Here is a 27,362-nt window from a genome sequence, read left to right on the forward strand (position 1 = left end):
GGTAAGACCCAGATACAGACTGTCGAAGTAACAAGGTTTAATGTTCCAACAGAGGCAAGCAGTAGACAGGTCAAGGCAGGCAGAGGTCGGTAATCCAGAGGGAGGCAGAGGAACAGGTCGGCAGGCAGGCTCATGGTCGGGGTCAGGCAGAGTGGTCAGGCAGGCGGGCTCAGAGACAGGACAGGCAAGGGTCAAGATAGCAAAAAGAGAATAGAAGCAGGAGTACGGGAAAACACGCTGGTTGACTTGAAAAACATACCAGACAAACTGGCAACAAACAAACAGAGAACACAGGTATAAATACACAGGGGATAATGGGGAAGAGGTGGCGACACCTGGAAGGGGGTGGAGACAAGCACAAGGACAGGTGAAACAGATCAGGGCGTGACACCCACACCATTACACCTCCTCCACGCTTCACGTGGGAACCACACATGCAGAGATCATCCGTTCACCTACTCTGCATCTCTCAAATTTGGACTCATCAGACCAAAGGACAGATTATCACTGGTCTAATGTCCATTGCTCGTGTTTCTTGGCCCAAGTAAGTCTCTTCTGTAATTGGTGTCCTTTAGTAGTGATTTCTTTGCAGCAATTCGACCATGAAGGCCTGATTCAGAGTCTCCTCTGAACAGTTGATGTTGAGATGTGTCTGTTACTTGAACTCTGTGAAGCATTTATTTGGGCTGCAATTTCTGAGGCTGGTAACTCCAATGAACATATCCTCTGCTGCAGAGGTAACTTTGGGTCTTCCTTTCCTGTGACGGTCCTCATGAGAGCCAGTTTCATCATAGCGCTTGATGGTTTTTGCGACAGCAATTTAAGAAACTTTCAAAGTGTCTTGAAATGTTCCGGAGTGACGGATTTCGGAGTGACGGAAGTCTTAAAGTAATGATGAACTGTCGTTTCTCTTTGCTTATTTGAGCTGTTCTTGTCATAATATGGACTTGGTCTTTTAGGGCTATCTTCTGTACACCAACCCTACCTTGTCACAACACAACTGATTGGCTCAAACGCATTAAGAAGGAAATAAATTACACAAATTAACTTTCAACATGACACAACTGTTCATTAAAATGCATTCCAGGTGACTACCTCATGAAGCTGGTTGAGAGAATGCCAAGAGTGTGCAAAGCTGTCATCAAGGCAAAGGGTGGCTACTTTGAAGAATCTAAAATCTATTCTGATTTGTTTAACACTTTTTTGTTTACTACTTGATTCCATATGTGTTATTTCATAGTTTTTGTGTCGTCAGTATTATTCTACAATGTAGAAAATAGTAAAAAATTAAGAAAAACCCTTGAGTAGGTGTGTCCAAACTTTTGACAGGTACTGTATGTATGTGTATTTAGTTACAGTCGTGGCCAAAAGTTTTGAGAATGACACAAACATTAATTTTCTCAAAGTCTGCTGCCTCAGTTTGTATGATGGCAATTTGCATATACTCCAGAATGTTATGAAGAGTGATCAGATGAATTGCAATTAATTGCAAAGTATCTCTTTTGACATGCTAATGAACTGAATCCCCCAAAAACATTTCCACTGCATTTCAGCCCTGCTACAAAAGAACCAGCTGACATCATGTCAGTGATTCTCTCGTTAACACAGGTGTGAGTATTGATGAGGACAAGGCTGGAGATCATTCTGTCATTCTGATTGAGTTCGAATAACAGACTGGAAGCTTCAAAAGGAGGGTGATGCTTGGAATCATTGTTCTTCCTCTGTCAAACATGGTTACCTGCAAGGAAACACATGCCGTCAAAATTGCTTTGCACCAAAAGGGCTTCACAGGCAAGGATATTGCTGCCAGTAAGATTGCACCTAAATCAACCAATTATCAGATCACCAAGAACTTCAAAGAGAGCAGTTCAATTGTTGTGAAGAAGGCTTCAGGGCGCCCAAGAAAGTCCAGCAAGCGCCAGGACCGTCTCCTAAAGTTGATTCAGCTGCGGGATCGGGGCACCACCAGTACAGAGCTTGTTCAGGAATGGCAGCAGGCAGGTGTGAGTGCATCTGCACGCACAGTGAGGCGAAGACTTTTGGAGGATGGCCTGGTGTCAAGAAGGGCAGCAAAGAAGCCACTTCTCTCCAGGAAAAACATCAGGGACAGACTGATATTCTGCAAAAGGTACAGGGATTGGACTGCTGAGAACTGGGGTAAAGTCATTTTCTCTGATGAATCCCCTTTCCGATTGTTTGGGGCATCTGGAAAAAAGATTGTCCGGAGAAGACAAAGTGAGCACTACCATCAGTCCTGTGTCATGCCAACAGTAAAGCACCCTGAGACCATTCATGTGTGGGGTTGCTTCTTAGCCAAGAGAGTGGGCTCACACAATTTTGCCTAAGAACAGAGCCATGAATAAAGAATGGTACCAACACATCCTCCGAGAGCAACTTCTCCCAACCATCCAGGAACAGTTTGGTGACGAAACAATGCCTTTTCCAGCATGATGAAGCACCTTGCCATAAGGCAAAAGTGATAACTAAGTGGCTCGGGGAACAAAACATCTATATTTTGGGTCCATGGCCAGGAAACTCCTCAAGAGGCGGGTGGACAAACAAAACCCCACAAACTCTGACAAACTCCAAGCATTGACTTTGCAAGAATGGGCTGCCATCAGGATGTGGCCTAGAAGTTAATTGACAGCATGCCAGGGTGGATTGCAGAGGTCTTAAAAAAGAAGGATCAACACTGCAAATATTGACTCTTTGCATCAACTTCATGTAATTGTCAATAAAAGCCTTTGACACTTCTGAAATGCTTGTAATTATACTTCAGTATTCCATAGTAACATCTGTCAGAAATATCTAAAGACAATAAAGCAGAAAACTGTGAAAACTAATATTTGTGTCATTCTCAAAACTTTTGGCCACGACTGTGTCAGGTTTTGGCCAGGACTGTTCTGGTTTTTTGTCACTAGATGTCCCCATTGCACCTTTTTTGTACCTTTTGTTTTTCCCTTGCTCTAATTATTGTTTGCACCTGTATGTCGTTCCCTTGTTAGTATTTAAACCCTGTGTGTTCCTTAGTTCCTTGCTCAGTGTTTGTATGTTAGCACCCAGCCCCAGCCCAAGCCTTGTTGTGAACATATATTTTTCTCTTGTTGGATTTTCCAGAGGTTCTCTGGTTTTGTTCTTTTGTATTTTGGATTAGTCTTTTGAGGTTTGTTTTTCCCTTGCTGTTTTTACCACTTTGTGGATTTTCTTTGTATTTTGGAAGATATCTATTTTTTATTAAACCACCATCTCTAGTACTGCTGTGTCTGCCTCATCTTCTGGGTTCTGCCGATTTAGTGACTGTTTCTCGCACCGGGTCCTGACAGACTGTGTATTTGCCAAAAAATATATGGGGGATTGGAAGTGATGCAGACAATTACATTGATGGAAGTTACAATCTATCTGCAATATTAAAGCTGATCTACCATCACAATTTTTTTTAAATAAAATAATAAGGTATCTTTTATGGCACTAAGCAGTGGTGTAAAGTACTCAAGTAAAAATACTTGAAAGTACTACTTAAGTAGTTTTTGGGGGTATCTGTACATTACTTTACTATTTATATTTTTGACGACTTTTACTTTTACTTCACGACATTCCAAAAGAAAATTAAATACTTTTAACTCCATCAATTTTTATTGACACCCAAAAGTACTTGTTTCATTTTGAATGCTTAGCAGGACAGGAAAATGAGCAAATTCACACACTTATCAAGAGAACATCCCTGGTCATCCCTACTGCCTCTGATCTGACTTACTCACTAAACACATGCTTCGTTTGTAAATGATGTCTGAGTGTTGGAGCGTGCCCCTGGCTGTCCGTAAATTAAAATAAACAAGAAAATGATGCCGTCTGGTTTGCTTAATGTAAGGAATTTTAAATGATTTACACTTGTACTTTTACTTTTGATCCTTAAGTATATTTTAGCAATTACATTTACTTTTGATACTTAAGTATATTTCAAACCAAATACTTTTAGACTTTTACTCTAGTATTATTTTACTGGGTAACTTTCACTTTTACTTGAGTCATTTTCTATTAAGATATCTTTACTTTTACTCAAGTATGAGAATTGGGTACTTTTTCCACCACTGGCACTAAGTGCTGTGTTCGCATTTAGATGGCCATTTCATGACTTGCACAACATAAAGTAATTTAGGGGTCGGTTTGATGTGCAGCACTGAGTATACAAATGTAACTGCTTATTAGCATAAGCAGAGCCCACATGAAGATGGTGGAAGTGGGTGTGATCTAACAGATCTAGAAGTGTGTGTGTGTGTGTATTTGCATGTGTGCCGGCATGCGTTTGTGTGTGTGTTGACATCATTGCAGTGGTAAGACTGTAATCACTTGCTAAGGGCTGGTTGGAAGACCTGGCCACACAACAACACCACAAGCACTCTCAAAGCATGCTGGGTTAACAGAGCGAGAGAGGAATATAATGTTTTTTTTTAAGGAGGCGAATACACATCAAATCAAATTGTATTTGTCACATGCGCCGAATACAACAGGTGTAGTAGACCTTACAGTGAAATACTTACTTACAAGCCCATAACCAACAATGCAGTTATAAGAAAATACATGTTAAGTAAAAAATAGATACGTAAAAAAATAAGAAATAAAAGTAACAAATAATTAAAGAGGAGCAGTAAAATAACAATAGCGAGGCTATATACAGGGGGTACAGGTACAGAGTCAATGTGCGGGGGCACCGGTTAGTTGAGGTAATTGAGGTAATATGTTCATGTAGGTAGAGTTACAGTGACTATGCATAGATAATAAACAGAGAATAGCAGCAGTGTAAAAGAGAGGGGGGGCAACGCAAATAGTCTGGGTAGCCATTTGATTAGCTGTTCAGAAGTCTTTTGGACCTAGACTTGATGCTCTGGTACCGCTTGATGTGCGGTCTATGACTAGGGTGGCTGGAGTCTTTGACAATGGTTAGGGCCTTCCTCTGACACCGCCTGGTATAGATGTCCTGGATGGCAGGGAGCTTGGCCCCGGTGATGTACTGGGCCGTACGCACCACCCTCTTGTGTGCCTTGCAGTGGGAGGCCGAGCAGTTGCCATACCAGGCAGTGATGCAACCAGTCAGGATGCTCTCGATGGTGCAGCTGTAGAACTTTTTGAGGATCTGAGGACCCATGCCAAATATTTTCACTCTCCTGAGGGGGAATAGGCTTTGTCGTGCCTTGGTGTGTTTGGACCATGATAGTTTGTTGGTGATGTGGACACCAAGGAACTTGAAGCTCTCAACCTGCTCCACTACAGCCCCTGGTAAACGTCCTGGTAATCCATCTGGCCCTGCGGCCTTGTGAATGTTGACCTATTTAAAGGTCTTACTCACATTGGCTACGGAGAGCGTTATCACACAGTCGTCCAGAACAGCTGATTCTCTCCTGCATGTTTCAGTGTTACTTGCCTCAAAGCGAGCATAGAAGTAATTTAGCTCTGGTAGGCTACAAGGCTCACTGGGCAGCTCGCGGCTGTGCTTTCCTTAGTAGTCTGTAATAGTTTGCAAGCCCTGCCACATCCGATGAGCGTCGGAGCTGGTGTAGTACGATTCGATCTTAGTCCTGTATTGACGCTTTGCCCGTTTGATGGTTCGTCGGAAGCCATAGCGGGATTTCTTATAAGCTTCCGGGTTAGAGTCCCGCTCCTTGAAAGCAGCAGCTCTACCCTTTAGCTCAGCGGAGTGTTGCCTGTAATCCTTCTGCTTGGGGTATGTACGTACAGTCACTGTGGGGACGACGTCATCGATGCACTTATTGATGAAGCCAGTGACTGATGTGGTGTACTCAATGCCATCGGAGGAATCCCTACAAGGCCCTCTGTGATAGCAAAACAGTCCTGTAGCTTAGCATCTGACCACTTTTTTATTGACCGAGTCACCGGTACTTCCTGCTTTAGTTTTTGCTTGTAAGCAAGAATCAGGAGGATAGAATTATGGTCAGATTTTTTATTTTATTTATTTTATTTATTTAACCTTTATTTAACCAGGTAGGCAAATTGAGAACACGTTCTCATTTACAATTGCGACCTGGCCAAGATAAAGCAAAGCAGTTCGACACATACAACAACACATAGTTACACATGGAGTAAAACAAACATATAGTCAATAATACAGTGAAAAAAAATAAGTCTATATACAATGTGAGCAAGTGAGGTGAGATAAGGGAGGTGAAGGCAAACAAATATATGTATAAATAAATAAAAATATAAAAAGGCCATGGAGGCGAAGTGAGTACAACACAGCAAGTAAAATAAAAACTAAAAAAACACTGGAATGGTTGGTTTGCAGTGGAAGAAAGTGCAAAGTAGAGACAGAAATAATGGGGTGCAAAGGAGCAAAATAAATTAATAAATAAATACAGTAGGTAAAGAGGTAGTTGTTTGGGCTAAATTGTAGATGGGTTATGTACAGGTGCAGTAATCTATGAGCTGCTCTGACAGCTGGTGCTTAAAGCTAGTGAGGGAGATAGGTGTTTCCAGTTTCAGAGATTTTTGTAGTTCGTTCCAGTCATTGGCAGCAGAGAACTGGAAGGAGAGGCGTCCAAAGGAAGAATTGGTTTTGGGGGTGACTAGAGAGATATACCTGCTGGAGCGCGTGCTACAGGTAGGTGCTGCTATGGTGACCAGCGAGCTGAGATAAGGGGGGACTTTACCTAGCAGGGTCTTGTAGATGACCTGGAACCAGTGGGTTTGGCGACGAGTATGAAGCGAGGGCCAGCCAACGAGAGTGTACAGGTCGCAGTGGTGGGTAGTATATGGGGCTTTGGTGACAAAACGGATGGCACTGTGATAGACTGCATCCAATTTATTGAGTAGGGTTTTGGAGGCTATTTTGTAAATGACATCACCGAAGTCGAGGATTGGTAGGATGGTCAGTTTTACAAGGGTATGTTTGGCAGCATGAGTAAAGGATGCTTTGTTGCGGAATAGGAAGCCAATTCTAGATTTGACTTTGGATTGGAGATGTTTGATGTGGGTCTGGAAGGAGAGTTTACAGTCTAACCAGACACCTAGGTATTTGTAGTGGTCCACATATTCTAAGTCAGAGCCGTCCAAAGTAGTGATGTTGGACAGGCGGGCAGGAGCAGGCAGCGATCGGTTGAAGAGCATGCATTTGGTTTTACTTGTATTTAAGAGCAGTTGGAGGCCACGGAAGGAGAGTTGTATGGCATTGAAGCTCGCCTGGAGGGTTGTTAACACAGTGTCAAAAGAAGGGCCAGAAGTATACAGAATAGTGTCGTCTGCGTAGAGGTGGATCAGAGAATCACCAGCAGCAAGAGCGACATCATTGATGTAAACAGAGAAGAGAGTCGGTCCAAGAATTGAACCCTGTGGCACCCCCATAGAGACTGCCAGAGGCCCGGACAACAGACCCTCCGATTTGACACACTGAACTCGATCAGAGAAGTAGTTGGTGAACCAGGCGAGGCAATCATTAGAGAAGCCAAGGCTGTCGAGTCTGCCAATGAGGATGTGGTGATTGACAGAGTCAAAAGCCTTGGCCAGGTCAATGAATACGGCTGCACAGTATTGTTTCCTATCGATGGCGGTTACGATATCGTTTATGACCTTGAGCGTGGCTGAGGTGCACCCATGACCAGCTCTGAAACCAGATTGCATAGCGGAGAAGGTGTGGTGTGATTCGAAATGGTCGGTAATCTGTTTGTTGACTTGGCTTTCGAAGACCTTAGAAAGGCAGGGTAGGATAGATATAGGTCTGTAGCAGTTAGGGTCAAGGGTGTCCCCCCCTTTGAAGAGGGGGATAACCGCAGCTGCTTTCCAATCTTTGGGGATCTCAGACGACACGAAAGAGAGGTTGAAGAGGCTAGTAATAGGGGTGGCAACAATTTCAGCAGATAGTTTTAGAAAGAGAGGGTCCAGATTATCTAGCCCGGCTGATTTGTAAGGGTCCAGATTTTGCAGCTCATTAAGAACATCAGCTGACTGTATTTGGGAGAAAGAGAAATGGGGAAGGCTTGGGCGAGTAGCAGAGGGGAGGGCAGTGCTGTTGTCCGGGGTAGGGGCAGCCAGGTGGAAAGCATGGCCAGCCGTAGAAAAATGCTTATTGAAATTCTCAATTATAGTGGATTTGTCGGTGGTGACAGTGTTTCCTATCTTCAGAGCGGTTGGAAGCTGGGAGGAGGTGTTCTTATTCTCCATGGACTTTACGGTGTCCCAGAACTTTTTTGAATTTGTGTTGCAGGAAGCAAATTTCTGCTTGAAAAAGCTAGCCTTGGCTGTTCTAACTGCCTGTGTATATTGGTTTCTGGCTTCCCTGAAAAGTTGCATATCACGGGGGCTGTTCGATGCTAATGCAGAACGCCATAGGATGTTTTTCTGTTGGTTAAGGGCAGTCAGGTCAGGAGAGAACCAAGGGCTATATCTGTTCCTGGTTCTAAATTTCTTGAATGGGGCATGCTTATTCAAGATGGTGAGGAAGGCATTTTTAAAAAATGACCAGGCATCCTCTACTGACGGGATGAGATCAATATCCTTCCAGGATACCCCGGCCAGGTCGATTAGAAAGGCCTGCTCGCTGAAGTGTTTCAGGGAGCGTTTGACAGTGATGAGTGGAGGTCGTTTGACCGCTGACCCATTACGGATGCAGGCAATGAGGCAGTGATCGCTGAGATCTTGGTTGAAAACAGCAGAGGTGTATTTGGAGGGCAAGTTTGTTAGGATGATATCTATGAGGGTACCCGTGTTTACGGAATTGGGGTGGTACCTGGTAGGTTCATTGATAATTTGTGTGAGATTGAGGGCATCAAGCTTAGATTGTAGGGTGGCTGGGGTGTTGAGCATGTTCAAATTTAGGTCGCCTAGCAGCACGAGCTCTGAAGATAGATGGGGGGCAATCAGTTCACATATAGTGTCCAGAGCACAGCTGGGGGCAGAGGGTGGTCTATAGCAGGCGGCAACGGTGAGAGACTTGTTTTTAGAGAGGTGGATTTTTAAAAGTAGAAGTTCAAATTGTTTGGGAACAGACCTGGATAGTATAACAGAACTCTGCAGGCAGTCTTTGCAGTAGATTGCAACACCGCCCCCTTTGGCCGTTCTATCTTGTCTGAAAATCTTGTAATTGGGGATGAAAATGTCTGAATTTTTGGTGGTCTTTCTAAGCCAGGATTCAGACACGGCTAAGACATCCGGGTTGGCAGAGTGTGCTAAAGCAGTGAACAAAACAAACTTAGGGAGGAGGCTTCTAATGTTAACATGCATGAAGCCAAGGCTATTACGGTTACAGAAGTCATCAAAAGAGAGCGCATGGGGAATAGGAGTGGAGCCAGGTACTGCAGGGCCTGGATTCACCTCTACATCACCAGAGGAACAGAGGAGGAGTAGGATAAGGGTACGGCTAAAAGCTATGAGAATTGGTCGCCTAGAGCTACTAGAGTAGAGAGTAAAAGGAAGTTTCTGGGGGCGATAAAATAGTTTAAAGGAATAATGTACAGACAAAGGTATGGTAGGATGTGAATACAGTGGAGGTAAACCTAGGTATTGAGTGATGATGAGAGAGATCTTGTCTCTAGAAACATCATTGAAACCAGGTGATGTCATCGCATATGTGGGTGGTGGAACTGAGAGGTTGGATATGGTATAGAGAGCAGGGCTAGAATCTCTACAGTGAAATAAGCCAATAAACACTAACCAGAACAGCAATGGACAAGGCATATTTACATTAAGGAGAGGCATGCTTAATCGAGTGATCAATAAGGGTCCAGTGAGTAGAGGTTGGTTGGGGTCGTGGCGATCCAGACAGCTGGCCAGGTATATGGCTATCGGTAGCAGCATAGGATGGAGGTCTGTTTGTAGATACCTCGTGCGTTTCCGTCGGTAGGTTCCGTGTAGTGGGGTTTTGTTCAGATAGCAGCCGATAAGACAGCTAACGATTAGCGGGCCTCAGATGAGCGTTCAGGTAACGTCGGGACGGAGGTGCCGGTTGGATAAATCCCTCGGGCAGATAACGTCGGCAGTCAGTCGCGGCAGTCAGTCGTGAAGGCCCGGTGGGCTTCCGTATCTGCAGCAGCAACAAAAGAAACGGGTCCGGATGGTGATGGAACTCCTTAGCTGGCTAGCTCCAGCATGATTTGAGTTTGCTCCGGGGTCGACGTAAGCCAATAGTCACACGGTATGCAGCTAGCTAGCTGCGAAATCAAGGTGCAGGTGTCCAGAGCCTGCGGCTGGAATCCGGGGAAACTGAGAGAAAAAGAAAAAAAGTCCCGGAATGCTCCGGTCCGAGTCGCGTTGCACAAAAGCGCCGGTAGATTATCGAGCTAAAGGAATAGCTGATGACCACAAAACGTGGGCAGCTGAAACACCAACGCTAGCCAGCAAACCGGCTAATTTCGGGGCAGCTACAGATTAGCTTCTGGCTAGCTATCGGAGTAGCTTCTGGTTAGCTTTCAGGCTAGCTTCTGAATTAGCCCCTGGCTAGCTTCCACGATGGATTTTCAGATTGAGGTAAGTAATACTTTTTGTAATTGGTGAAGCGGGTTGCAGGAAAGCTTTTGCAGGAAAGCTTTTGTAGTTGAGTTCTTGGATAATAAAATAAATAAAAGATATGCGAAGAAAAGGTGTAAATATATACAGTGGGGAGAACAAGTATTTGATACACTGCCGATTTTGCAGGTTTTCCTACTTACAAAGCATGTAGAGGTCTGTCATTTTTATCATAGGTACACTTCAACTGTGAGAGACGGAATCTAAAACAAAAATCCAGAAAATCACATTGTATGATTTTTAAGTAATTCATTTGCATTTTATTGCATGACATAAGTATTTGATCACCTACCAACCAGTAAGAATTCCGGCTCTCACAGACCTGTTAGTTTTTCTTTAAGAAGCCCTCCTGTTCTCCACTCATTACCTGTATTAACTGCACCTGTTTGAACTCGTTACCTGTATAAAAGACACCTGTCCACACACTCAATCAAACAGACTCCAACCTCTCCACAATGGCCAAGACCAGAGAGCTGTGTAAGGACATCAGGGATAAAATTGTAGACCTGCACAAGGCTGGGATGGGCTACAGGACAATAGGCAAGCAGCTTGGTGAGAAGGCAACAACTGTTGGCGCAATTATTAGAAAATAGAAGAAAATAGAAGAAGTTCAAGATGATGGTCAATCACCCTCGGTCTGGGGCTCCATGCAAGATCTCACCTCGTGGGGCATCAATGATCATGAGGAAGGTGAGGGATCAGCCCAGAACTACACGGCAGGACCTGGTCAATGACCTGAAGAGAGCTGGGACCACAGTCTCAAAGAAAACCATTAGTAACACACTACGCCGTCATGGATTAAAATCCTGCAGCGCACACAAGGTCCCCCTGCTCAAGCAGGCGCATGTCCAGAACCGTCTGAAGTTTGCCAATGACCATCTGGATGATCCAGAGGAGGAATGGGAGAAGGTCATGTGGTCTGATGATTCAAAAATAGAGCTTTTTGGTCTAAACTCCACTCGCCGTGTTTGGAGGAAGAAGAAGGATGAGTACAACCCCAAGAACACCATCCCAACCGTGAAGCATGGAGGTGGAAACATCATTCTTTGGGGATGCTTTTCTGCAAAGGGGACAGGACGACTGCACCGTATTGAGGGGAGGATGGATGGGGCCATGTATTGCGAGATCTTAGCCAACAACCTCCTTCCCTCAGTAAGAGCATTGATGATGGGTCGTGGCTGGGTCTTCCAGCATGACAACGACCCGAAACACACAGTCAGGGCAACTAAGGAGTGGCTCCGTAAGAAGTATCTCAAGGTCCTGGAGTGGCCTAGCCAGTCTCCAGACCTGAACCCAATAGAAAATCTTTGGAGGGAGCTGAAAGTCCGTATTGCCCAGCGACAGCCCCGAAACCTGAAGGATCTGGAGAAGGTCTGTATGGAGGAGTGGGCCAAAATCCCTGCTGCAGTGTGTGCAAACCTGGTCAAGAACTACAGGAAACGTATGATCTCTGTAATTGCAAACAAAGGATTCTGTACCAAATATTAAGTTCTGCTTTTCTGATGTATCAAATACTTATGTCATGCAATAAAATGCTAATTAATTACTTAAAAATCATACAATGTGATTTTTGGGATTTTTGTTTTAGATTCCGTCTCTCACAGTTGAAGTGTACCTATGATAAAAATTACAGACCTCTACATGCTTTGTAAGTAGGAAAATCGGCAAAATCGGCAGTGTATCAAATACTTGTTCTCCCCACTGTATATATACAGGACACGACACGACAATACGGAAAAAGACGTCTGAACTGCTAAGCCACCTTGGACCAGATTTGCCAAATGGAGGGTGAGGGAGAGCTTTGTATGCATCTCTGTGTGTGGAGTACAGGTGGTCTAGAGTTTTTTTCCCCTCTGGTTGCACATTTAACATGCCTGTAGAAATGCACATTTAACATGCTGGTAAATTTCCCTGCATTAAAGTCCCCGGCCACTAGGAGGGCCGCCTCTGGATGAGCATTTTCCATACTCTACCTCAGGCGAGCAAAACCTCGAGACTTCCTTAGATATCGTTCACCAGCTGTTGTTTACAAATATACATAGACCGCCACCTCTTGTTTTACCAGAGGCTGCTGTTCTATCCTGCCGCTACAGTGCCTGCCAGCTGTATGTTATTCATGTCGTCGTTCAGCCACGACTCGGTGAAACATAAGATATTACAGTTTTTAATGTCCCGTTGGTAGGATATACGTGTTTGTAGTTCGTCTATTTTATTATCCAATAATTGTACGTTGGCAAATAGGACCGATGGTAAAGGCAAATTACCCACTCACCACCAGATCTTTACAAGGCACCCTGACCTTCGTCCTCGAAATCTCTGCCTCTTTCTCCTGCAAAAGACGGGGATGAGGGCTTTGTCGGGTGTCTGGAGTAAATTCCTCTCGCCCGACTCAAGAAAAAATAGTCTTTCAATACGAGGTGAGATATCGCTGTCCTGATTTCTGGAAGCTCTTTTCGGTCATAAGAGACTGTGGCAGAAACATTACGTACAAAATCATTTACAAATAACTCGAGAAAACACACACAATAGCACAATTGATTAGGAGACTGTAAAACGGCAGCCATTCTCTCCTGTGCCATTGTGTAATCCCAGTGATTTTGGGGAAGTGAAGAGTAAATTAAACTTGGCATTAAAAAGAGAGCCCCACTTGCCCCTAAACAAAACAGACATGGAATCACTGGTCACTTTAATAATGGAACACTAGTCACTTTAATAATGTTTACATACTGCTTTACTCATTTCATATGTATATACTGTATTCTATTTTAGTCAATGCCATTCTGACATTGTTCATCCTAATATTTATTTATTTATTAATCCCATTCTTTTACTTTTAGATGAATGTGTATTGTTGTGAATTGTTAGATACTACTCCACTGTTGGAGCTCAGGAACACAAGATTTTCACTACACCCACAATAACATCTGCTAAATATGTGTATGTGACCAATAAAATTGGATTTGATTTGACAACTCCAGCCCCCTCTCCTCCACCCCCTAAATGCCTGTGCTCTCCCCTCTCTTCAGTCTAATGGATCACAAATAAATATTAGTTGTTTGGCCAGGGGGTTGTGAGGAGACACCATGCCACCATTACCCTGAGACTCAGCCCAGCAGAGGTTCAAATGACTGCTCTATCCCAAGAACCAGTGTCAACTTCAAAGGACACACACTTCAAAGGACACACACAATGGACTGACGGTCGAACGCTCGCTCTCTCAGTTCCTCCCTGAGCCTGCCCTCATGCTCTCCATCTCTTTCTTTCTCCCCCTTTCAATTTGATCTCTCCAGCCCACTAGCTTTATCTTTCGCCCTGTTATTATCTGACCTGTATTCTACCATATCTCTAATCTTGTCTTTTAATAAAAAAAATTTTTTTTTTGTTTTATAGTTTTTTTCTTAGGGTACATTACTATCCATTTCAAATTAGAAGTTTATAAAACCTACACCCGTAGGCTACCACTCAAATGAACATTAAGAAATACATAGAGTTGAATAATAAATAATAGAAAACAAAAAAGGGTCTCCACCCCCAACTACCCCCCCCCCTCCCCCCAGACAATGGTGGCCTGTCTGCTGTGGATATGAGAATAGTAATAACCTATCAGAGCTCTTTTGGCAGAGTGCTACAGACAAAGCAGAGCCGTAGCACTGTGGGCTGACTGGTCTCACTTAGAGGTGACTGCCTACTGATCAGGTTAACAGCATTAGAGAGCTGTTAGCTAGTCTGGTGGCTAACTGCTACTGTCAGAGAGAGAGAGAGAGAGAGAGAGAGAACACTAAAACAACCAACCAAAAACCCCGGAACACAGAGCCAGAGCCAAGAACTGAAGCTCTTTCCCAAGGGCTTAATGAATGACCTTGAGGGTTGACAAGGAGAGTTCAAGGTTCAGACAGATTATAACTACCGGAGGCGAATTAAGGTCTTCCCAAAAATGTTCCTACCTTCTTCATTGAATGCAGCCCTGTCTTGACTACTGTAATCATTCTATTTTGGCCAGTTTCAGTTATAATATGAGCCACATATTAAAATAGTTAGCTACAGTTATCCCTGGAAGGGGAGAGGATAAGGATAAGGAAAGGCTATACAGAGTAGTAGACATCAAGTCTGTAAGAGCATGTCTTGGGCACTTTTCACTATAAAGATCAACCTTCTTAGATGTCTTATAATGGGACATAATGACCATCAAAAGCAGCATTTCTAAAGAGGCTAACCTACAGGCCTACAGTATACAATATCAAGTTTATAGTAAGTTATCTTTAAATCTTGAAGTTCTTGGAACGTAAATCTGAATCTCTAGGATGTCAACAAACACCTCTAATTGTCTCCCCAGTAGACAGTAGGCCTAAACATTCAACAATCCAATCATCTTTCATGCCATGAACATGACTTTATCCAAGGTGAACACAGTACACCGAAACAGGCCAAGTCCTGTTCCTCTCTCTTCCTGGCTGGCTATTTACAACTGATAGGCATCATAGAGGTGAGGGAGGGAGAGTTTGGAAGAGAGCCTCAGGGAGGGAGGGAGGGAGGGAGGGAGGGAGGGAGGGAGGGAGGGAGGGAGGGAGGGAGTTGACATGTTTATGTAGCGGACCTTGAGCGAACAGCCTCGAATCATAAATCATGTCGGAGGAACAGAGGGTAAGGCGGGGGGAGAAAAGGAGAGACAGTGGGGGACGGAGGCCCGTATTGCTGTCTCTGAGCCTCGCAGAGGAAACTGTCAGGACAAAAAACAACTCAGACAGCTCGCCACATACATGCCCTGACCACTGACCACCGAACCATACACAAACACCAGCCCTCTCTCAGATCTGTGATCAGATCAGGGACACCAAACAAACAGGAGGAACCCTCTTCTACAATAGAAAGGTACAGTAACACTACACAAGCCATACATTCTCTTAGAAACCTTATCTAATCATTGTCGAAGAAACTGAAGGGCCAAAACTTCTGCTTCCTGTGGGGTGTTTTAAAAAGGTGTCTTTTTAAGAGGATGTTATTTGCAGTGCATCGTCCAGGGAGGTGGTGGTGCTACACAATGGTACACATTGGATGTTTCGCAAATTGGAACACGGAGGGGTAGGAGTCCAAATCAATGTGAAACGGAGCTCGGAGGGCACTTCTCGGATGCATACTCTGTTTGTTTAAATTTTGAAGCATACATCGATGCAAGCCGCAACAGAAAGTATGCACAGAATTATGATGCAACCATGTAAAAAATTATGTAACATTTATTGAAATCAATGGCCATTGTTTGAGCTGAAGTGAGAGAAAATAAACTCTGACTTCAGAATGACATGTTGCCCATTCACATCTCATACGTTTCCTGACTACAGTATTTGATCTTGATACGTTAATAAATAAATTCTATGTTAATTTTGGCATGTTCACCTGCCTACAATACCCACTGTAGTGTGTGCAGATGCAAGCCCATACGGGTCCGGGGAGATCGAGTGCTCGACAAATGTAATGTTTTATGCGTTTTCCACACTCTCGTCCTCACAAGAACGCACGAGAGCGTGGAGCACGGTAGTATGCATATTGAGAAACACCCATTGTAACTTGATTCTGCTGAATTGTTCCTTCTTTATCTATCATTTTGTGATAATTACAACAACAAAAACATTTAATCATAAAAAACATACCGTAGTTCTCCTTGGAGTTCCATCCGCTGTTGCTGCTCCAGCGGCTGCCCCAGCCGCCCCCCACCCCAACGCCTGTCCCCACCCCAGTCCCCCCGGTCCCACTAAGCACAGGTTCCTGCTCCTCAGGGTTGTAGTTATAGTCCTCTGTGGGCTGCTCCTGTTCCTCTAGGCTGGCCCTGCTGCCAGGCCCGCTCTCAGCCTGGTCTGGGTACTCCCAGAACAGAGGCCAGAACAACTTCTTGTGGCCCAGCCACTCCTCCGATGACAGGGACCAGTCGTTGCGGCCCCCCTCCCCCCCCTCCTTGGCCAGGTCCATCTCCATCTCTGTCTGTGGGTCCTCCACCACCTCGATGGTCACCTGGAGGAGAGGGGGGAGGCGAGAGAGAACGAGAGACAGAGAGAGACATACAGAGAGAGAGAGACAGAGAGACAGAGTGAGAAAGACACAGAGAGAGAGACAGAGAGAGAGAGACACAGAGAGAGAGACAGAGAGAGAGAGAGAGAGAGAGAGAGAGAGAGAGAGAGAGAGAGAGAGAGAGAGAGAGAGAGAGAGCAAATACACTATGAAAGAGATCTTTTAGGTTTCAAATGAAATACTTTTTCGATTGCCTTGAACAACATGCCAATGCCAAACACACATGATTTCTGCACACTTCTCAACATGTGTGTACTAATTAAATACTAATTCAAGTGATACTACGAGTAGCACAATCTTTCCCAGGTCTCCAGTCCTCCTTTCATGTATAGAATATTGCATTCTGTGTAATCCACAACTGAATAATGTGAAACCTTTATAAAAAGTTAACCTTTCTACAACTGGGAATTGAGGGTGTGATTTCACACTTCACAATTATCCTCAGCAAATTGCAACAAAATCACAGAGTAAATTGCCTCTGGACCGAAGCTGTTGCCAAGAGTAACATTCAACACAATTGCTTGTGTAATCTTATGGAGTCTTACAGGCAGCATCCCAACTGGCAGACTATTCCCTATATAGTGCACTACTTTTGACCAGGACTGATAGTAATGCACTATATAGGGTGTAGGGTGCAATTTGGGTCGCAGGCAGGGTGTCACAGACTCTGGTGCGGTTGATGGCCAGCAATTATTGAACACACAGTACTTTCCCAGATGATGGTAAAACAGCCATGACTGTCGAGTAATACTGACAACACATACGCTGGCCACAAAACTGCTTCTGTAACTGTAGTCACAGCAATCGAAGGCAGGCTAGTAATGGTAGGAAGGGAATGCAACAGAGGTTAAAGAAACTATGGGGATAGGGAAACAACCCTTCCAGTACTGTATGTGATATGTACTTCCTGGTGAAAATATGACTAGGACCAGGTGTTTTTCCTGACATGACCTCACCGGGAAAAACTCTGGGTCCTAGTTATACCAGCAATAACAACCAGAGGCCAGAGGCACTCCCCTGTAGCTCAGTTGGAAGAGCATGGCGCTTGCAACACCAGGGTTGTGGGTTTGATTCCCGCTGGGGACCAGTATGAAACGTATCCCCTCACTACTCTAAGTCGCTCTGGATAAGAGCGTCTGCTGAAAGGTAAATGTTTCCATAGTCAGGCTACTCCTTGCTCTACCACTGCCCATTACCATTCTATATACTAACATTACTGCTTCTACTGTAAAACAACCTAACATTTACAGCATCAGGCTCAGCCCCAGACGTGCAACATTGGACAAGAAAAATAAACAATCCCCTTCCACCCCTGTCTAACAACATGGTCCGTTCCGTCCCAGCCCTGTTGTCTTGGTGCCAGTCTGATGTCCTATCTGAACCCACTGGATTCTTGGGATGAACCAACCAGGGTACTGAGGGAAGCGGGTGTGTAGGTAGGTTTGTAGACAGTGTGTCCAGGCATGTGTGATGAGGGGAGAAGGAAAGGAAGGTGCTTGGGGTAGTATGTGACGGACGGACGGACGGACGGAGGGAGGCAGAGAACAGAGTGGAAGAGTGAAAAGGGAATGGCGGGAGAGATACTTAGAGTGGGGTTGTAAAGGGAGGTGTATATGGAGAAAGCGGGATAGAGAAGCGAGGTGAAGTAGGGGAGGGATAGAAGGAGTGAGGTGCGGGATAAGGGTGTGTGGTGGTGGAGAGGGAGGGTTAGCTAGAGATGGAGGGAGCAAGATAGAGGGATAGGGGATAGACTGATAGACTGCCACGAGCCTGCAGGTCCAGACAAAGGCATGGTTGTTTATGCTTCTGCTAGTAGTTACCATCTGATGGCTGCTACAACTGTTTATAAAGACAACCCACTGGCTAAAGACACAGATTAGGATGGTGAGTCATGGCTACTAGTCTTATGCCTCTCAGACCCTTAGCATCATCTCATTCTCTCTCTTTCCCTCTCTGTCTCTACCTCGCTCTCTGCTGACAATAATTGTCAATAGACCAACAAGTCAAGGAAGATTCATATATCAAAATATGACAATGCTTGATTTAAAAACCAATACGCGAAGTAGGAGGACGTGACACACTGTGGCGTCATTAAAAGCCTGCATGATTCCAAGGGGCAAAGAGAGGACATAGCCAGCCCACTGTATGGCTCTTGCCAGTTGTCAGCAGGGCGAAGTTGGACTGTAGTGTACTGTACTGTATAAGACCGCTGCATATTGAAGCTGAGCTCTATTTCCTCCCGCCTGTCTGAGCGGTAAGTGGAGGAAGTGTATTAGGCCTAACTATGACCCATTATAGGCTGTGACTCATACATAACCGTGGATCTGAAGGACAGGCACTTCCAGTATTAATGCCCCAGACAAACCATAGGGAACTAAGCCACTCTGGTAAAAATAGTTCCTGTGCATTGTCAATCAGGAGATTGTACTATGCAGAATGTTGGTAACTTGTCAACGATGATAGGAAGAGGGACGAGTGTTTGTGCGCATGTGTATTGGAAGACAAAAATATTTGAAACACCATTATTCATATATCGGATGCATTTGGTTCTATTTGGTTCTATTTAAATCTACTCTATTGTTGTATTCTATTCCCCATAGTGTGCCAGTACAGTCTGGTACGGTTCACTCAGTTCGTCACGCTATGACCCTCCACAGTCAAAACCAATGAATTCCAGCCGACGTGATAACAAGGTAAAAAGCCCACTAAAGCAACCAAGGATATTAGCGGCTGGCTCCCAAAGAAAGACTTATAAAACCAAATAGCTTTGTCTGGTTCCTATAGACTAAAGGATGGCCCAATCCCACTTGGATCAAGAACACATTTTCCTTGTTATAATAACGAGGCGCTTTCAATTTCTGGATACCTGGGCTTCTCTTGTGTCAGTTTTCCCCCAAAGTCTAACTTAATTTCCTTTCAAATCCACTTGCACACATAAACCCTCTGCAATAACACTAAAAATAAAATGAACGTTTTTTCTTCTTTCATACTTCTGTATAAAAAAAGCACTTTTGAGATATTCAAGATCTGCTGCGCTTGGAGAGCACGTTAAAAGGTGCTTGTTAAAATAATAAAATAATGCGGTGACCTCTCACCCCTTAGATTTGGCTGTTTTCTCTGCTCTCCCCCTAAACCCCATGCAGATGTTCGAGCATCGTGGCAGACTTGAAGCACCCCACTGTAAAAGGTCTCGCATGGAGAAATTTAAGAGGCCGCTACGACTCAAAACAGCTGTGAAGAAAGATGGGAGGGGGAGTCAGTGTATGTGTGTGTGTGTGTGTGTCTGTGTGTACATGCGTGTGTGTGCCTGCGTGTGTGTGCACTCACATGTGTGTTGGGGTGATACAATAAGCTTTAGAGCAAACTCCCTTCTTATTCTGGAGTCCCTGCAGCCTCTTACAATAATAGCAAGGGGAAAAAATGCAAGGGATAAATGATCAACTTAATGAAATGCAAGGAAAACAGAGAGCCTTGTAAACTCTACTGTTGGCCAGTGGTTCACAGTGTGCTTGGTACAGTAGCAGCGATCAGATATGAAACGCCACTAGAGGAATACGGTCTCTAACCCTATTAAATACTGGCTTTTACCCAGGCCTAACTAGGGAACTTGAATTTTGTGCAAATCCTCATAGACATCAATGCATGATGTACACAGAAGACTGAGTTCTGTGCATGGGTGTCTAGTTAGGATTCAGCTCACTTTAAAGAAAGTAACTTCCTTGCCCCGTTCAGTAACTGTTTCCTTCTTAACTTACTCGGTTGAGAAGAACATGAGTTATTAAGTGTTTTTCATGCTGGATCAAAACATGGTACAATCTTAGAAAAAAAGGTGCTATCTAGAACCTAAAACGGTTATTCAGCTGTGCCCCATAGGAGAACCCTCTGAAGAACCCTTTTGAGTTCCATATATAACCCTTTCCAAAGAGGGTTCTACATGGAACCCAAAAGAGTTAAAACTGGAACCCAAAAAAAATTATACCTGGAACCAAAAAGGGTTCTCCTATGGGGGTTCCCTTTGGGAACCCTTTTTTTCTAAGAGTGTACCTTCCCTTTGATACAATAATTTGATGAGCTACGTTCTGCTAGTTGGCTCCAGGGCAGGCACGGTTTGATACTATCAACACTTTTCCAACCATCCATTGTTACCCATCAGCTAACATTTACTGGAAGCACTCAATCCAGCAATCGGGTACCTCAGTCGTTTTCTGTTAACCTTAAGTCATTATGCTTTTAAATTACTCTAACACGCAGCCCTGTGAGAATTAGCTGTCAACCAGGCTTTGGCTTGGCTCACACATTATACAGAGAAGCTGGATTGCAAAACCAGGTGCAAAAGGTTGTCGCTGAATAAATTAGCTGTCAATGTGTGTGTGTGCTTATGGTAATCCTGTACATAGTATCATTAAAAACATCCTGAGATCTTTGCTGTGACAGTTGTCCTTCCCTACGCCAGAGCGATAGGGTACTATAAAGCTTTGGGGTCATTGAGACAACGGTAAGATAGTAACATTATTACAATAAGCTTCCTTTCAATTTATCATGAATATAAAGATGCAGACGTCATCCCAATGCTCTTCAATAGCTTCCTCTTCTTAAATTCTTCACTCTACACTAACAGTAGATCTGAAAACACTACTGGTAGATCTGAAAGGAACGTTGGATGGATGTAAGCAATACTGGAAACTCTACCGAGCCCATACAACCATAACATGTGTGATATATTCTAATGTACTAAACAGAAGAGCTCCAGAGATACACTATATATACAAAAGTATGTGGACACCCCTTCAACGTAGTGGATTCGGCTATTCAGCCACACCCATTGTTGACAAATTGAGTGTATAAAATTGAGCACACAGTCATGCAATCTCCATAGACAAACATTGGCAGTAGAATGGCCTTCCTGAAGAGCTCAGTGACTCAATGTGGCACCGTCATAGGATGCCACCTTTCCAACAAGTCAGTTTGTAAAAATTCTGCCCTGCTAGAGCTTCCCCGGTCAACTGTAAGTGCTGCTATTGTGATTTGGAATCGTCTAGGAGAACCAACGGCTCAGCCGCGATGTAGTAGGCCACACAAGCTCACAGAACAGGACCGCTGAGGGCTGAAGCACGTAGCGCGTAAAAATCATCTGTCCTCGGTTGCAACACTCTCTACCGAGTTCCAAACTGCCTCTGGAAGCAACATCAGCACAATAACTGTTAGTCGGGAGCTTCATGAAATGGGTTTCCATGGCCGAGCACCCGCACGCACACAAGCCTAAGATCACCATGCGCAATGCCAAGCGTTGGCTGGAGTGTTATAAAGCTTGCCGCCATTGGACTCCGGGGCAGCTTGGTGGAGGAGAAATAATTGTCTGGGGATGTTTTTTATGGTTTGGGCTAGGCCCCTTAGTTCCTGTGAAGAGTAATCTTAACGCCACAGCATGCAATGACATTCTAGACGATTCTATGCCTCCAACTTTTTGGCAACAGTTTGGGGAAGGCCCTTTCCGCTTTCAGCATGACAATGCCCATGTGCACAAAGCAAGGTCCATACTGAAATGGTTTGTCGAGATCGGTGTGGAAGAACTTGACTGGCCTGCTCAGAGCCCTGACCTCAAACCCATCAAACACCTTTGGGATGAATTGGAACGCCAACTGTGAGTCAGGCCTAATCGCCCAACATCAGTGCCCATCCTCACTAATGCTCTTGTGGCTGAATGGAAGCAAGTCCCCGCAGCAATGTTTCAACATTTAGTGGAAGGCCATCCCAGAAGAGTGGAGGCTGTTATAGCAGCAAAGGGGGGACCAACTTCATATTAATGCCTGCATGATTTTAAAAATAGATGTTTAACGAGCAGGTGTCCACATACATTTGGACATGTAGTGTACTATATAATACACAGTGTAATATTTAATTATGTGTCCTCTCCTACCTCTACATTAGGGTTGTGTAAACCTTCACACGTACGCCATTAAGGAGACACTCTTATCCAAAGAGACTGAAAGGAGAAATTAGGGTTAAGTGGCTTGTTGAATAGCACATCTTTTACCTAGTCGGCTCAGGGACTTGAACCAGCAAGATTTTGATTACAGGCCCAACACTCTAACCACTAGGCTACCTGCACAACCCTACCTGTATGTTAGGGTTGTGTAAACCTACCTATTCATTAGGGTTGTGAAAACCTACCTGTATATTAGGGTTGTGAGATCCCAGGTCTGCGTTGGCCAGCTCAGGGAAGTTCCTGAGGTCCAGGATGAAGGGTTCTGTGTCCTCCTCTGGTTCTGGTTTGGGCAGAACCCCCTGGGACCAGCCACGGCGTCGGGGTCTCTGGGAGGATGGGTTGGATGATGCCAGGCTCTGGAGCTGATTCTGCTGCTGGAGGTCCTCCAGAGTCTCACCCACATCGCCACCCGGGCTAGCCTGAGATATCGCCTAAAGAAAAAAGAGATAAATGATCAATGATTTCATTTTTTCATGCATCACCTCATACAGGTTGATAGTAGATGACAGATAATCCATTGAGATGATCACTGAGAGTAGGTATCTCTTTAACAAGAGTCCTGACGCAGGCCCATGCACCAGCTTTGTCCTATTGTTGCAACACTATAGTTTGGATCAGAACATTTTCTCAGAGTGTTTTTATAATATTGTGAAATGTTCAGAGACAATAATCCTATCAATGTTGATACAAGATGACATTTCTGTGGCATTACAGAATATTCCACACGTAGTTAGATAAGACTGAATGAACATGCTGAAGACTGACTGAATGAAGATAACAACAAATGAGCTAATTCAATTTGACATCATCATGACCTAACCGGAGGGGTATACTATGAAGTAAGCTAGATCTACTCATGCTTTTCTAATGCTAGCCAGCTTCAGTTAGCTTCACATTCCAGCTCAGGCTTCATCCATACTGCGATGGTCATGGCTCACATCAACAGCATCCTCCCGGATACCCTAGACCCACTCCAATTCGCATACCGCCCCAACAGATGCACAGATGACGCAATCTCAATCATACTCCACACTGCCCTTTCCCACCTAGACAAAAGGAACACCTATGTGAGAATGCTGTTCATTGACTACAGCTCAGCGTTCAACACCATAGTGCCCACGAAGCTCATCATTAAGCTAAGGACCCTGGGACTAAATACCTCCCTCTGCAACTGGATCCTGGACTTCCTGACGGCCACCCCCAGGTGGTAAGGGTAGGCAATAACTTGTCTGCCACGCTGATCCTCAACACTGGGGCCCCTCAGGGGTATGTACTTAGTCCCATCCTGTATTCCCTGTTCACCCACGACTGCATGGCCAAACACGACTCCAACACCATTATTAAGTTTGCTGATGATACAACAGTGGTAGGCCTGATCACCGACAACGATGTGACAGCCTATAGGGAGGAGGTCAGAGAACTGGCAGTGTGGTGCCAGGATAACAACCTCTCCCTCAATGTGAGCAAGACAAAGGAGCTGATCGTGGACTACAGGAAAAGGTGGGCCAAACAGGCCCCCATTGACGGGCTGTAGTGGAGCGGGTCAAGAGTTTCAAGTTCCTCGGTGTCCACATCACCAACGAACTATCATGGTCCAAACCCACCAAGACAGTCGTGAAGAGGGCACGACAAAACATGTTCCCCCTCAGGAGACTGAAAAGATTTGGCATGGGTCCCCAGATCCTAAAAAACGTATACAGCTGCACCATCGAAAACATCCTGACTGGTTGCATCACCGCCTGGTATGGCAACTTCTCGGCATCTGACCATAAGGCGCTACAGAGGGTAGTGCGTACGGCCCAGTACAACACTAGGGCCAAGCTTCCTGCCATCCAGGACCTATATAATAGGCGGTGTCAGAGGAAAGCCCATAAAATTGTTAGAGACTCCAGTCACCCAAGTCATAGACTGTTCTCTCTGCTACCTAAGGACCAAAAGGCTCCTTAGCAGCTTCTACCCCCAAGCCATAAGACTGCTGAACAATTAATCAAATGTCCACTGGACTATTTACATTGACCCCCCATTTGTTTTGTACACTGCTGCTACTCGCTGTTTATTATCTATGCATAATCACGTCACCCCTACCTACATGTACAAATTACCTCAATTAGCCTGTACCCTCGCACACTAACTTGTATGTAGCCTCGTTATTGTTATTTTATTGTGTTACTTTTTATAATTTTTACTTTAGTTTATTTGGTCAATATTTTCTTGAACTGCAATGTTGGTTAAGGGCTTGTAAGTAAGCATTTCACGGTAAGGTCTACACTTGTTGAATTCGGCCCATGTGAGAAATAAAGTTTGATTTGATTTTGATTTGATATCACTTGTCCACCTGGCAGTAATTCTAGGAGGCTTGTAACTGCGGGTGTATGTTGCACATGGCTAGTCGAACCCTGAACTCTTTATTGAAACAATGCTGAAACATCAATCCATGGGCGAGTAAGTGCCCCATTTTCATTTATGTCCAAATCAAAATGAAAAAAAGTTATCTTGCCATTTCAGCAGGCTATTGTGTCAAATAGGCTTTCACAAGTGCTGTCGTCATGTTATTACGTTTCATTAATGTCGTCTTTGTTGTGCTTTGGTGTGCTTATCAATAATGCACAAGCACCTTTTTTCCCACTTCTTTCGATAAAATGATTGTAGTAAGTCATTTTATACACAAGTTTTACTTTATGTGAAGTTTTAAATGCATTCTGTCATTGCTAAATGTGTAATGTGGTAGGTATTTTAACATGACTATTTTTAACACACAAAAAAACATTTGGTTAATAAAATATTTAATCAGGCGTCCTCAAATGAAGGGGAATGACGACGCACTCTTTATGAGGGGGGAAATCTGATTTCATTGTTCCTCAACTCAGACAGTTCATTCAGGATAAATGGCGTTAGCCTGCCTGGGAGCAGGTTAGTTCTGAAGGATTCATTTCCATAGAAAATAAACTGGCTAAAAGGTGAGTCACTTTCATGGTACCGGTTATCCCGAGTTGAACTCAAAGTTGACCAAAGTTACCTCTGTAAATGCTCAAACCTGATTCCTAATATAGGGCTCTGAGACAAAGCAAAACAAAACACTTAACAGTATGGATGTTTCTGCACCACGCACTTTAATGACCACAATGGGCTCCCGAGTGGCGCAGTGGTCTAAAGCACTGCATTTCAGTGCTAGAGGTGTCACTACAGACTCTGGTTCGCTTCCAGGCTGTATCACAACTGGCCGTGATTGGGAGTCCAATAGGGCGATGCACAATTGTCCCAGTGTTGGGGTAGGCTGTCTTTGTAAATAAGAATGTGGTCTTAACTGACTTGCCTAGTTAAATAAATAAAATGGAAATAAGTACCTGACTTTATTGTGCTGGCACATGTTTAAAATGTATGTACTGTTTATACAGTATGTATTATTTTTTGTCAATCAGTCAATCAAAGAACATACACCACAACTCAAGTCAAAGCTGTTTTACTCTACAAGGTATGTAGGTATCTTCTTTACAAAGAAGAGAATAGTCAGTCAGTCTGTCAGTCCACATCAAAGCTGGTTGGCGTTAGCAGTAATACCGTCTACAGGGATAGAGGTTTGGAGTGAAGCCTGGGATGGTACAAGCAGGTAGAAAATCACACACACATACACACAAACACACTCACATACGTACAAATGCACACACGCACGGACGTGTGCACGCACACACACACACACAAATCTCCATCATCTGGTTCACTTTAGTATGTAGTCCGTGAGTCTGGACCAAGAGAGAGAGAGGCCTCTTGAGTCAACAACATCAAACCCAGCTGAGTCACTTGACACTGACTGTGCTTTGTCCGTCTGTCTAACCCATCACTGTCTGTCTGTCTGTCTGTCTGACCCATCACTGTCTGTCTGTCTGTCTGTCTGTCTGTCTGTCTGTCTGTCTGGTCTGTCTGTCTGTCTGTCTGTCTGTCTGTCTGTCTGTCTGTCTGTCTGTCTGTCTGTCTGTCTGTCTGTCTGTCTGTCTGTCTGTCTGTCTGTCTGTCTGTCTGTCTGTCTGTCTAACCCATCACTGTCTTTCTGCATAGTAGGATATCACACAGTACTGTTCTTATGGATATACAGTGGGTATCAGAAGTATTCGCCCCCCTTGGATTTCTTCACATTTTGTTGCATTACAAAGGGGTTTTGAAATAGATTTAATTGTGATTTCTTTTGTTGTCATTCATCTACACAAAATAAAATCAACACATTTTTACCAATGAATAACAATTATAGTACATTTAAAAAATAACTAACTAAAATATAGTTGTTGCATAAGTATTCACCCCCTTTGATTAGGCAATCTTTAATACGTTCAGGAGTAAAATGTGTCGTAAAATAACAAATCCAATAATAATTTACATGCACTCTGTGTGAAATAATAGGGGTTGACATTTTTGAATGACTACCCCTTCCTCTGTCCCCAATACATATCGCAAAGTCCCTCAGTCAAGCATTGCATTTCAAGCACAGATTCAATTACAAAGACCTGGGAGCTTTTCGAAAGCCTCATAAAAAGGGCAGAGATTGGTAGATGGGTAACAAAAACAAATCAGACATTGAATATCTATTTGAGCATTGTCAAGTTAATAATTATGCTGTGGATGATGTATTAAACCACCCAGACACATTAAAGATACAGATAGATGATACATTCTAGTCCTGACCTGAGCTGCAGGACTGGAATGAAACTGCTCAGACATGTCACCCTGAGGACATTTTAAAACAGCAGAGTTCAATGGCTGTGATGGGAGAAAACTGAGGATGGATCGACAACATTGTAATGACCTAAATGAGAGA

At 44.1% G+C, this 27,362-nt stretch overlaps 1 protein-coding gene across 1 annotated transcript in view; it reads right to left on the bottom strand.

Annotated features, from left to right (window-relative positions):
* The window catches only part of ism2a (isthmin 2a), a 71,556-nt gene that overhangs the window by 15,037 nt on the left and 29,157 nt on the right, over positions 1–27,362 (bottom strand). The window contains exons 2-3 of the mRNA XM_071365121.1: positions 22,741–22,986; positions 16,155–16,512 (exon numbers count right to left, since the gene is read on the bottom strand). Coding sequence (XP_071221222.1) covers positions 16,155–16,512; positions 22,741–22,986 — 604 coding nt within the window. The remainder of the gene's footprint in view (positions 1–16,154; positions 16,513–22,740; positions 22,987–27,362) is intronic.

This window comes from Salvelinus alpinus, chromosome 25 (assembly GCF_045679555.1).
Source record: "Salvelinus alpinus chromosome 25, SLU_Salpinus.1, whole genome shotgun sequence".
Lineage (NCBI taxonomy): Eukaryota > Metazoa > Chordata > Actinopteri > Salmoniformes > Salmonidae > Salvelinus > Salvelinus alpinus.